Source organism: Arabidopsis thaliana, chromosome 4 (genome assembly GCF_000001735.4).
Source record: "Arabidopsis thaliana chromosome 4, partial sequence".
NCBI lineage: Eukaryota > Viridiplantae > Streptophyta > Magnoliopsida > Brassicales > Brassicaceae > Arabidopsis > Arabidopsis thaliana.
The window spans coordinates 11732897-11745412 of NC_003075.7; the positions used below are offsets into that span (position 1 = coordinate 11732897).

Here is a 12516-nt window from a genome sequence, read left to right on the forward strand (position 1 = left end):
TTATCAGAGGATTTTTCTTTTTCATGATGTTTGAGAAAATGTGATCTGATGGAGAATTATTTCCGAATAATCTTTTAGCGAATTTAATAGATTAAGAAGAGAAAATTGATTTTTTTTTACGGAATTAATGAACAACTTTCGTATACGTGAAAAAGTTGCTTTTAATCGAAAGTGGAACCACTTTAGTCTAATCAGTTTTTAAAGTTGAAAGAATCAAAACCAAAACAACAAAACCCATGTTCCACTGTCTCTCTCTATATCTCTCTCTGCCCAAATTTACACTTCATGGGCAAGTCGGCAAGACTTCGCCGGAGCCAGACCTCATCGCCGGAGAATGTCTTGTTGGGTAAAGATAGCTCCGATGATCCTTACAGATCCGACTCAGAGACTGAATCAAACTCGAGCTCCGGGACCGAGTCGAACATGAGCTCTGACTCTACAACTTCGGCAGGAGTGTCGGCGATGATACGAGTCTTGTCTGATTCTCTGCTTCGAACGGAACTCGCGGAGATGGAGATGATCAAGGCTCGTGAAGCAGCGAGGTTGGAAGCTGAGAAGAGAAGGTTGGAAATGGAAGTCGACTTGACTCAGATGGTGCTTCAGACTCATTTGCAAGCGATGTCGTCGTTACCCGTCGGAGAACATAAGATTTATCAGGCACAGAGGAAGAGGAAGAGATCAGACGTTGAAGAACTCGAGTCCTCTACAAGGTAAAGTCAAAACCCCCTCACCGGTATAGAAAAACATTGGTTTGGATTGGTATTTGGTAACATTGCAGAACTACAATGATATAAGTTACCGAATGAAAACTTGCATAATGAAATTTTGTGTTGATTATATATATTTGCATAATGGTGGAACAACTATATATGCACTTTTTAACAATCTAACGAATAAAAATTCTTTAATGAATGTAGGGAAAAGAGTATAGCTTTGTTGGGATTACTCCAACTTAACCTGATTTTTTGGAACTCATTGACCTGAAAAATACAAAAGCCAAAGTCAGAAGGCCCAACTGTATCATGTTATTTACTCTTTCAGTCTTTTGTTCAACCTCTAATGAATAATTCTACGAATACAAGCTGTGTTGTGATTTGTTGAATAAAAGATGTCTACGAATTTCAGTGAGTAACTTTTATGAACTTTCCAGTAAGACACTCAAAAGTTATGGTTCTCCTAAATCCATTCACTCATTCAGTGTATGATGCAAAAGTTTGAGAAAAAAAAAGAATTGGGTCAATTATGTAAATAAATGACAAAAATGGTTTGTTACAGTTGTTGATAAATGGGCTATCAAGATTAGGCCAAAAAGGCTCATATTAACGATGAAAAAACGAACAACTAAAATCATATAAAACCCTAGTTGTATTCTATCGTTTGATTTACAAAACCTTTCGGAGATTTCTCCTTTCTCCCCAATACTGTATTGCCATGGAGAAGAACCATAACCCTAATACATGGTCGGAGCTTCCTCTAGATCTCTTGAACTTAGTTTTCAAACGCCTCAGCTTAGTTAATTTCCAACGAGCTAAATCCGTATGCTCCACTCGGTACTCTGTTTCGAGACAATGCGTGCCCGAACGTCAGATCGCTTTGCTGATTCTCTTCCCCAAAGAAGACAACACCGATAACAGTACTTGTAAGTTGTTCAATCCCGACGAAAAAGACAAACTTTACAAGATGCAAGATCTTGGTGTGGAATTTGCAAAGAGTGTTTGTAGGGCAACTTATGGAAGTTGGCTCCTGATGCAAGATTCAAAGTATCATCTATACATTTTGAATATATTCACTCGCAAGAGGATCAATCTTCCTCCTGTGGAGTCACAACTTGGCATGGTAAAGATTGAACGAACCATATATGATTGGTTTCACTTTTCACACGGTCACTATAGCTTTTCGCTAAGTTCCCCTGTGTTTTGGATTGACGAGGAATCCAAAGATTATATAGTTATGTGGGGACTTGGAGTTTATTGTGTGGTTTATGCCAAGAAAGGAGATACCTCGTGGAATCAAATCCCCCAAACTTCATATTTTTATGACATGGTTTACAAGGATCACAAGCTTTACTTCTTAAGCAGTACTGGTACTTTCCAAATCTTAGATTTTTCTGAAGAGATGGACAACAAAACTTCCAAGGTGGTATGCTTGTTAGATAGAAAACTTGTAGTCACGGTAACAGGAAAAGCCCTCAAGGTTGCAAAAATGTGGAGACCTACATATAGAACATGGTCCTTTCGGGTTTTCAAGATTTCTTCATCAGGATATGAAAAACTTGATTCTTTGGGTGATGAGGCATTGCTTTTGGATCTAGGCATCACTGTGCTCGCCAGTGACGTTGAGGGATTCAAAAGAAATTCCATCTATTTCAGTTGTAGACCTAGTGGTGGTTATGAAACTAACGCAAGTGATTTATTTCTTTTCAATCTCGAGACACAGAAGATGGAGCTACTGCACAAATTTGATTGTTCGTCCCTTCAACTCTATAGATCTCGATGGTTCTTACCAAGTTTGACTCACACATGATTGATCTTAGCTTTGTTTTCCTCTTCATTATGTTGTTTCTTTTTCCTTTTCTTCGGTTTTACTACTCAATATGCTGTTTTACACTATTAATAATCATGACGTATGCTAGTTTTTAAGATAAACGTGAGTATACACACAAAGGATAAAAATACAAATGGGTACTGAAAATGATATGTTTAAGTGAGCTTTACTTGTGGAATCTATCTAGTATTTGATCTATGGAAGGGACATCTTTGAATTATTTCAGAAAGTTGTTTTTTTAGCGAATTTGATATAGAGAAGATTAAAAATTAGCACATGTTTAATGAGACATGTTTTTTATAGAGTTAGAGCACCATTATTGGTAGTTGTTTAGGTTGATTCTTAGAAAATTTTGATTATAAATTAAATGCTTTTAATCATATAATTGTTAAGAGAGTCTCTTATATAACAGACAAAATGAGATTTTCTTAACTTTCCTTTCAAAAACTTTAAAATCAATTATAAAAAAATCCTAAGAACTAACGTAAGACTAACCTACAATACTATCAATAATGATGCTTTTAAAGAACTTTTGTGAGAAGAAAAGAAAAATGTCGATGATCACCAAAGTTAGTACCCTCTACCGAGAGTCCGAGACGTTGCAATTCTTCATTAGACACTTAAAAGAGATTTCTTTTTTTTCGATGATAATAACCTCAGTATTATTTAGGCATATATCACTTTCAACTTGTAAAAGCAAGTTTACTTTCTTTAAATTTTTCAAGATGTATTTTTTGTAACACAGTCTTTTTTTGATGAATATAGTTTTACATTCATACCAGAAAATAAATAAAAAATATGCCAATTGATATGATACTTTCCTACTTACATAGCAACACAAAAATCAACATAGCATGTAAAGGATCACTACAAGCCGACAACAGGTACCCTACTTGATTACATGTAGTAACATCACACAATTTGGAATTGTCTCTCACGATCCAATGCCTCACGCATTAGTCTAAGCAAGGCATTTATATTAAACCCAAAGGCCCTTTTATTCATCACTATTTAGTTTGCTAAAATAACTACGAAAATCCATGTGTATCTTATCATATATTCCTACAAAGACTTAGTAATTCGTACACTGGGCCGAAGAAGCCGATATATAACAGCCTAAATGACCTCAATACTCGTTACCAAATATAAACTCTAAACTTAAAGATTTTATCAAATATAATTCAGATATTTCCCCTGTTTCTCCAATTTGTCATGGAGAGGAAACATAACCCTAATTCCTGGTCTGATCTTCCTCACGATCTCTTGAACTTGGTGTTCGAACGCCTCAGCTTTGCTAATTTCAACCGAGCCAGGTCCGTGTGTTCGTCTTGGTACTCTGCTTCGAGACAATCGGTGCCCAAAAATCAGATCCATTGGCTGATTCTCTTCCCTGAAGACAACAACAACAAGAACAACAGTTCATGCACGTTGTTCAATCCCGATGAAAAAGACAAACTTTACAAAACGCAACATCTTGATGAGGAATTTGCAAAGAGTGTTTGTAGGGCAACCTATGGAAGTTGGTTCCTAATGGTAGATCCTCTGTTTAATCTCTATATTTTGAATCTCTTTACCCGCGAGAGAATCAATCTACATCCCGTGGAGTTACTGTGGAAAGATTACGAGTTAGGCGTTTCAAGTCGCAACCGAATGAAGTCGAGAGGTGGGAACGTACGATCTCCTGTGTTTTGGATTGACGAGATAACCAAAGATTATGTTGTTCTTTGGGGACTTAGAGATTGGTGTGTATTTTATTCCAAGAAAGGAGATACCTCCTGGAATCAAATCCCCCAAACTCCAGATTGTTACCGTTTGCGTTACAAGGATCACAAGCTTTACTTCCAAGGCTACTTCTCTAGTTTCAAAATCTTCGATCTTTCTGGAGAGATTCCACAACAAACCTTTGACTCGCTTGTTTTTGTGGACCATTGTCACTTTCGTCGTTGGGTCCTTTATTCCACACTTGTAGTCACACTCACAGGAAAAGTCCTCAACGTTGAAAAAATGATGGACTGCTCTTTCACGGTTTTCGAGGTTTGTTCATCAGGAAGACGGATTCATTCTCTGGGAGATGAGTCAATTCTTTTGGAACAAGGCATCACTGTGCTCGCCAATGACACTAATGGATTCATTAGAAATTCCATCTATTTCAATAATGATTGTGAAAACATTGAAAAGCACACTTACGACATGTTTATCTTCAATCTTGAGACACAGAAGACGGAGCCACTACACACATTTGATAGTTCTTCATTTCAATTCTCTAGAGCTCATTGGTTCGTACCTAGTTTCACGCTTACATGATGTTGATCTCAACTATGTTTTTTTTCTTCAATATGTTTTTGTTTTTTGGTTTCAATCAACATGTTAGTTTACTCTAGTTAATGAGCATCACGTGCAAGTATTTGCAGACACGTGCAAGTACCTTGTGTTTGGTCATCGTTTTTATCGGCTAAGTGATTCGTGGGTTGTTGATGAGACAAAACTTGTAGTCACAGTAACAGGAAATATCCTTAGGGTTCAAAGGATGTTAAGACCTTGGTCTGGAATCCAGTCATTTCGCGTCTGCAAGGTTTTCCCCAAATATGAAGAAGTTAATTCTTTGGGAGACGAGGCAATGCTTTTGGATCTAGGAATCACTGTGTCCGCCAATGAAGTTGAGGGACTACGTAGAAATTCCATCTATTTCAGTGGTATTCATGGAGAGAAGACAAATCAGATCTTAATCTTTAATATCGAGAGAAAAAATATGGAGTTGCTACAAAAACTTGATGGTTCGTCAGCTCATCAACTCTCTAGAGCTCGATGGTTCTTACCAAGTTTAACGCATACATGATGATTTCTACTTTCTTCTTCAAATATGTTGTTTTTGGCTAATGAGTAATGGATTTCAAATTCTCTGTCCATTCTTGAACCAAACTTATTTTTCCTCTTTTTTACTATTTTTACGCAAAAACCAATTAGAAATATTATTTGGAATTTTAAACTCACATGCCTAAGACAAAAGACTTGGCCGATGAAGCCCATATAATCAAACTTATGTTGCAATGAAATCCTAGGTTTAGGTTAAAATAAGACATAACTTCTTAAGCAACAAAACATTCAATCATCTGGATCTCGCTTTCAATTTTCCATGGAAAAGTGGCATAACCCTAGTTCTCCTAAGCGTCTCAGAGGAGATACACCCAATTCCTGGTCGGAGCTTCCTCTAGATCTCTTGACTGCAGTGTTCGAACGCCTCAGCTATGCAAATTTCCAACGAGCTAAATCCGTCTGTTCGTCTTGGCACTCCGGATCGAGACAATCCGTTCCCATACAGATCCCTTGGCTGATTCTCTTCCCGGAATACGACAACAACAATTCATGCACGTTGTTCAATCCCGAGGAAAAAGGCCAAGTTTACAAAATGAAAGATCTTGGTGTTGAATTTTCAAAGAGTGTTTGTACTGCAACCTACGGAAGCTGGCTCCTTATGCGAGATCCACTGTATAATCTCTATATTTTGAATCTATTCACCCACGAGAGGGTAAATCTACCTCCTTTCGAGTCACAACTTGGCATGGTAAAGATTGAACGAACCATATATGATTGGTTTCACTCTACACTCCATTACAACGGTAAGGAGTACCACAAACGTATTAGAATACTATCCACTGTGTTTTGGATCGATGAGAAAACAAAAGATTACGTAGTTATATGGGGACTTGGAAGTTCATGTGTGGTTTATTCCAAGAAAGGAGATAAATGTTGGAATCAAATTCCAGAAACTTCAAATTGTCATCACATGGTTTACAAGGATCACAAGCTTTACTTCTCTACGTCTACCTACAAATATGAATTCAGAATCTTTGATTTCTCTAGAGAGATTCCTCAACAAATCTTTCAAGGCTATGTCATTATGCAAGGACTTACATTAAATCGTCATCGTGGTCAACCAGGTTATCCCTTTGCTACTATTGATACAAAACTTGTTGTCACAGTAACTGGAGATGTCCTTAAGGTTGACAGAATAGTGGAGAAAGAGACTAGAATCTGCAGATTTTTTTACGTCTACAAGGTTTATTCATCGGGGTCCTATAAGAAATATGAAAAAGTTGAATCTTTGGGGGACGAGGCAATTCTTTTGGATCTAGGTATCACTATGCTCGCCAATGACACTGTGGGACTCCTAGGAAATTCCATTTATTTCAGTGGTACTCATACAAAGTCGAAGGTCATTAACGATACATTTATCTTCAGTCTCGAGACACAGAAGATGGATCCAGTGCACAAGTTTGATTGTTCATCAGCTCAACTCTCTAGTGCTCGATGGTTCTTACCAAGTTCACACAAACTTGATTGATTTCAACTTTCTTCTTCATATGTTATTTTTCTGATTTTCTCTAATGAATAATGATGACGTGTTTGGTGTTTTAGTTATTATAAATTAACAAAATGATAATTGTAAAGATTGATGAAATTTTTTTGTCAAAAGAACGACTGGTTAATTGGGCCGATGAAGCCCATAGAAACGACCTGATTTCTTATGAAATAAAACCCAATGGGTCACATTACAAATGCAATCCTAGGTTTTAGGTTCAGACCTTGACTCTTGTAATATAAATACGTAACTTCTGTGCTACGACAAAACATTTCAAGTAAGCATAACCCTAATTCTCAAAAGCGTCTCAGACGAGATTCATCCCATTCCTGGTCGGAGCTTCCTCTAGATCTCTTGGATTTAGTGTTCCAACGCCTCAATTTTGCTAATTTCCAACGAGCCAAATCTGTGTGTTCGTCTTGGTACTCTGCTTCGAGACAATGCGTGACCAAAACTAAGATCCCTTGGCTGATTCTATTCCCCAAAAGCGAAAAAAACAATTCATTCACGCTCCTCAATCCCGAGGAAAAACACAAACGTTACAAAACGCAAGATCTTGGTGTGGAATTTGCGAAGTGTGTTTGTATAGCAACCTATGGAAGTTGGCTCCTTATGCAAGATTCAAAGTGTAATCTAAACATTTTGAATCCATTCACCCGCGAGAGGATCAACCTTCCTCCTGTGGAGTCACAACGTGGCAAGGTAAAGGTTAGACGAATCATAGATGATAGATTTCGCATTTCACACTATCACATCGGAAGCGAGTCCAAATATATGAGTATAGGATCCCCTGTGTTTTGGATTGACGAGAAAACCAAAGATTATATAGTTTTTTGGGGACTTAGAGATTGGTGTGTGGTTTCTGCCAAGAAAGGGTATACCTCGTGGAATCAAATTCCCAAAACTTCAAATTGTCGTGACATGGTGTACAAGGATCACAAGCTTTACTTCCTAACCAAGTCTGGTGGTTTAAAATCTTAGATTTTTCTGGTGAGATTCCACAACAAATCTTCAAATGTGGTACGTTTCTGAAGAAAAGTCCTCCTAGTCCTTCTCCTAGTTGGAAACGACAGAATGCGTTTGGTCGCTGTCGTCGTCTACCAAGTGATTATTGGTTTTTTTTCGATCCAAAACTTGTAGTAACAGTAAGAGGAGATGTCCTAAGGGTCATTATGAAACAGCATAGGTCTGAATACATATGGTCCTTCGACGTCTACAACATTTATTCATCATCAGGGAACTTGATGATATATGAAAAAGTTGATTCTTTGGGAGACGAGGCAATGCTTTTGGATCTAGGCATCACTGTGCCCTCCAGTGAAATTGATGGACTCAATGGAAATTCCAAATGTAGGAAGACAAATGGTATTTTAATCTTCGATCTCGAGACAGAGAAGTTGGAGAAACTGCACAAATATGATTGCTCATCCGTTTGATTCTCTAGAGCTTGATGGTTCTTAGTTCTTACCAAGTTTCACGCAGACATGTCAACTATTTGGGTTTTCCTCTTTCATATGTGTTTTTATCTAACTAATGATGATGGTGACGTTCTTTTTTTGTTTGAAGTTTTGTTTAGTTCTTACCAAGTTTTATGCACAAAGGTTTAACTACACGTTAACTAGCAAATGGGGTACAAAATATATGCTTAAGTGAGCTTTTGTTGTGGAGTCTAACTGAAAATAAAGATATCACCTGTGCTATTCTCATGCCTACCAATGAAATCTATTGAAGAACATATCAATGCCCATATCCAAAAACACTATCTTGTCTCCCAAATTAAGAATCAATTTGTTTCAAATTTCTTAAAGAACCCATGAATAAACTTTGTAGACCTAGAAGGAACAGATTCTATAGCTAGGTATTAACACTCGTTCAACCGTGAGAACATCTTCTGAATTCTGTTTTTGTGATTACAAGTTTTTTCGCTAGAACGCGCAATGAATTACTTGTTGAAAACGAAATAGGACCTAACTCCAATATTTTCAGAAGGATACGATCTTTGAAACTAGCGAAGTAGCTTAAGAAGTAAAAGCTTGTGATCCTTCTAAACAATGTGAAAACAATCTAAGTAGTTACATATTAATAAGCATCGAGTTCTTAATTACATGATATATATAAGCAAATACGATATACTACCTAAATCCACACATCGTACTAACACCAAAAGCAGCAATTAAAAAAAAAAACGAAATTAAGAACAATAAAAAGGTACCCTCGAGATTATATAATAAGAGGGTCTTTCGATAAAATGAACACTTATACAAGATTACTATAATACAAAAGAAAACAAAACAAATAAAGTCAATACACTTTCTTAATGAAGAGATTACGAAAGCCAAATAAACCATTAGGATTAGGATTATTAGCGTTGGCGTTATTATTATTATTGTTGTCACTCCCAATGTTACTATTACCACCACCACTACTCTCTTCGGTTCTGCAGCTTAACCGGCTCCGATAACCGATGCACATAGGCACGTTCAAGTTCAAGACTTTTGCTTTATTGCTCTCAATTACTGTTTTACCCTTACGCGTCTCGGGAATCTCCCTTTTACCCACAACCCGACCCATCGGTTCCGGTATCGTTTTCCCAACCGGAGCTCCTCCTCCACGCCGGACTTGCCAAACCGGACTATTCCGACCAAGATGCACGCCGTTACGACTGGGACTACTCGGCCACTTCCTCGATTTGGATTCTCCGGTGGAGTTGCTACGTGAACACGGCGCACTGCTTACTTTCCGGGTCGTCGGAGCTCCAAACGACATTCTCGGTCGGGTCACGTTGTTACCAGCGGATCTACTTCTTGAAAACGGCCAAATGTTGATATTCAGCTCCGCTCCTGAACCCGAACCCGAACTTGGACCCGACCCGGTTTTCTTCTTCTCCTTCTTATTCTCTTTCACCTTCTCTTTCTTCCCCGGCGGTTTGGTTTCGCTCTTCCTGAAAATATCTCTCCACCGCTTCGAAACCGTTGTTTCTCGGGTCAACTCGGATCCTAAACCGGGTTCAAGATCACTTTTTTGCTCTGTAATCAAACTACCAGTCGAAGGAGATGGATCCGGGTCGCATTCTGCGATATTCGGGTCGGACTGAAGCTCTGATTTAACGGAGAGGAGGTCAAGAGGGAGAAGAACACCGTCGTGAAAAAGCTCGTCGGCGGAGAGGAGATCTGAATCAGCTTGAGGAAATGAAGAGTTAGTTAAACGCCAGAACTCGAACTCAGGTGGGTTAGAGTCGCAGCTGCTTCTCCGTCGTTGACTACCGCATGGAGAAAGAGTCTCCGGTAGTGGTTTACTACGTATGCTCGTCGGACTATCCATTGTTGACGACAGAGAGAGAGAGAGAGTTTTGGAAGGTCGAAGAAGAAGAAGAAGATAATAAATTAATGAATTCGTTAGAGAGAGAAAAGATGATGAGCAGGTGCAGTGTGACCATATATGCAGAGTTTGTGGTACATAACACATAAATGACGCATAAATTATGTACCCTTTTTTTTTGTCATACTAATTTTTTTTTTTTTTTCGATTGCTTGTTTGGTTATTTATAATTGGAAAATTAAGGGATGTTGTTTATGATTGTGAAAATCAAAATATCTTAGACGTGTATATAATACGTAACGTGGAAATATATGTACTAATGTTTCTAATCTCTTGGCTACTTAACTTTTTGATACACAATATCTTATATTTCCTACTGTAAAATCATTACACATTTGTTTTTTTTTTTTTGTCACAACAAAATTTATTTTTATACTTCAGCCAAAAATTAAAAAGAAGACATAGTGTAGATTTTATTTGATGTTAAATTTACCATTAATGATATATATTCTCAACACCGTAGAAGCTTTATGTCTCCTCACTATCTATATACCACCCAACTCATTAACTCTCCTCACCAAACTTGAATTTTTAGCAAATAAATATATGAATCGTTTCTACATTTCAAGGGACAAGCTAACCAAATTATAGGTCTTAAGACGTAAATTGCCAAATCCTAATCAAATACCAACTCCATGATAAGACTCTTCTAGCAAAATTATGCTAATAATAGGTTATTTGAAAATTTATAGGTAAGATTCTTTTTTTCTTTTTGTCAACCCTAGGTAAGATTCATTTGTTACATTTTTACAACATACTCCTTAGTAGTGTTTTTTTTTTGTCAAGTTAATCATTCGTATTGTTTTCGCTTCTCTTACACAGTTTATTTAAACAATTACATATAGGTGGGAGGCATAAAAATGAGATGAAGAATATAAATTCCACTCAACCTTATTCCTGGACCCCTCGGAACTTGATAATTTTTCGATTTCTTGGTGAATGTTTCCCGAGAAAATAGCGAAAGTAAGTTAAACTTTATGGTTTACAAGAATAAAATCTCTAAATCGAAGTTGACCCTTTTTCATGTTTAAAATCTTCTGCAATTATCATTACCCTCTGAACCCAAAAGTCATTTCCATTTTACATTTTCCTCTTATTTTGTCTTCTAAAACACACAAAATTATTTACGTTTTATTCAAATATGATGTCATTGTGATGTTGGTGATATCAACTTTCAAAACTTCAAAAGTTTAATTATTTATCCATCATGTGATTTTTCAATCATTACTTTAATTTGACTATAATAATTAGACGAACGAACCACATTCCTCGACCGCATTTCATGGAAAATAAGAATAGCACATACTTAGGGATTTTACTTCATAACTAATGAAAAATGAATACTTAGAGTTTTGTTTAATTGTAGATACAACCACCAAGCCACCGACGTACACGCATGCTATACATATTCGATATTCCTAGTCCTATACTTATGTACAAGCCTTTGTTTTGTTAGTATCAAGTTTCACTCGTTTGTGCCAAATAAAAACGACAAAATCAATGTATTGACTTTTTGATGATTAATTTACGAAATAGTCAAATTGTTTCATAAAGTGGTGGTTTTATTAGGAAAAATTAATCACAATAGGTTGGCGGAACATAGAAAATGAGTGATCAACAATGAGAAAATCTATAAATACAGTACACTTTATTATTTAATTCTATTTAATATCTCCACCATTTTTAAAATTGAGTGTCTAACGAATGAATCTTATCATTAATGTTTGATATTTTTCTCTACATTCACGAATAATTTCATTCTTTTGTTCTGCTATGTTTTTTTGTCTTGCCAAATTCCTTACCAAGTTATGTTATGTTTACGACACCAATACACTTAATAGACAAATGTTGGCTGTCAAAACAAAAAAAAAACAAAAAACAAATGTAGTCCCAAAGTACATTATTATTAGCGATAAAAGACAGCCAGAAGGGGTAAACGGGCCAAGAATGAGGCCCATTAAACAGAAGGAAACAAATAGTTAAAAGAATGAAACGTGATTTTAATAGGACCTACACGTATTAAACGCTTTTTATCGTATTGTTTAGCTTTTTCTGCTGTAGCATTACGGGTTCACCACCAGTGACTGGCTGTGATTTTAACTAGTTCAAGAAATTTTTAAAAATACTAAGAAAAAATATGTAAGCTAGCAGAAATATAAAAAAGATCTCATAAATCTATTTTTTTCTATATAAATGATCATCAAATGGGAAAAAATTAATACAAAAATAGCAAA

At 36.6% G+C, this 12516-nt stretch overlaps 5 protein-coding genes and 1 pseudogene across 7 annotated transcripts; 5 read left to right on the forward strand and 1 right to left on the reverse strand.

Annotated features, from left to right (window-relative positions):
- Positions 1 to 135: 135 nt before the first annotated feature.
- Positions 136 to 1250, forward strand: AT4G22160 (uncharacterized protein). 2 transcript variants are annotated; one of them, NM_118337.3, is made up of 2 exons: positions 142 to 710; positions 918 to 1250. In NM_118337.3, exons 1-2 carry the CDS (start codon positions 286 to 288, stop codon positions 982 to 984), a joined length of 492 nt encoding a protein of 163 aa, NP_567646.1. In that variant the 5' UTR covers positions 142 to 285; the 3' UTR covers positions 985 to 1250. The 2 variants fall into 2 exon arrangements, with proteins under 2 accessions (NP_849419.1, NP_567646.1); NM_179088.2 differs by having other exon boundaries at positions 136 to 938.
- Positions 1251 to 1431: 181 nt separating this feature from the next.
- Positions 1432 to 2523, forward strand: AT4G22165 (F-box protein (DUF295); the record flags this gene model as incomplete). The annotated part of the gene is made up of 1 exon (NM_118338.1): positions 1432 to 2523. The coding sequence occupies one exon, from the start codon at positions 1432 to 1434 to the stop codon at positions 2521 to 2523; it is 1092 nt and encodes a 363-aa protein (NP_567647.1).
- A 1052-nt stretch (positions 2524 to 3575) lies between these two features.
- AT4G22170 (F-box protein (DUF295)) lies at positions 3576 to 4871 on the forward strand. The gene has a single exon (NM_118339.2). It carries the CDS (start codon positions 3757 to 3759, stop codon positions 4846 to 4848), a length of 1092 nt encoding a protein of 363 aa, NP_567648.1. The 5' UTR covers positions 3576 to 3756; the 3' UTR covers positions 4849 to 4871.
- A 743-nt stretch (positions 4872 to 5614) lies between these two features.
- AT4G22180 (F-box protein (DUF295)) lies at positions 5615 to 6886 on the forward strand (the record flags this gene model as incomplete). The annotated part of the gene is made up of 1 exon (NM_118340.2): positions 5615 to 6886. Exon 1 carries the CDS (start codon positions 5678 to 5680, stop codon positions 6884 to 6886), a length of 1209 nt encoding a protein of 402 aa, NP_567649.1. The 5' UTR covers positions 5615 to 5677.
- A 270-nt stretch (positions 6887 to 7156) lies between these two features.
- On the forward strand, positions 7157 to 8338 carry AT4G22185 (annotated as a pseudogene). Its single transcript has one exon.
- Positions 8339 to 8883: 545 nt separating this feature from the next.
- Positions 8884 to 10422, reverse strand: AT4G22190 (serine/arginine repetitive matrix-like protein). Its single transcript, NM_118341.3, has one exon. The coding sequence runs from the start codon at positions 10367 to 10369 to the stop codon at positions 9206 to 9208; it is 1164 nt and encodes a 387-aa protein (NP_567650.2). The 5' UTR covers positions 10370 to 10422; the 3' UTR covers positions 8884 to 9205.
- Positions 10423 to 12516: the final 2094 nt, after the last annotated feature.

Excerpts from the sequence above, each read along its gene's own strand:
- AT4G22160 (NM_118337.3), top strand. The coding sequence starts at position 286 with ATGGGCAAGTCGGCAAGACTTCGCCGGAGCCAGACCTCATCGCCGGAG. Across the intron at positions 711-917 it reads GAACTCGAGTCCTCTACAAG|GGAAAAGAGTATAGCTTTGT; the intron begins GTAAAGTCAAAA and ends TAATGAATGTAG.
- AT4G22170 (NM_118339.2), top strand. The coding sequence starts at position 3,757 with ATGGAGAGGAAACATAACCCTAATTCCTGGTCTGATCTTCCTCACGAT.
- AT4G22190 (NM_118341.3), bottom strand. The coding sequence starts at position 10,369 with ATGTGTTATGTACCACAAACTCTGCATATATGGTCACACTGCACCTGC.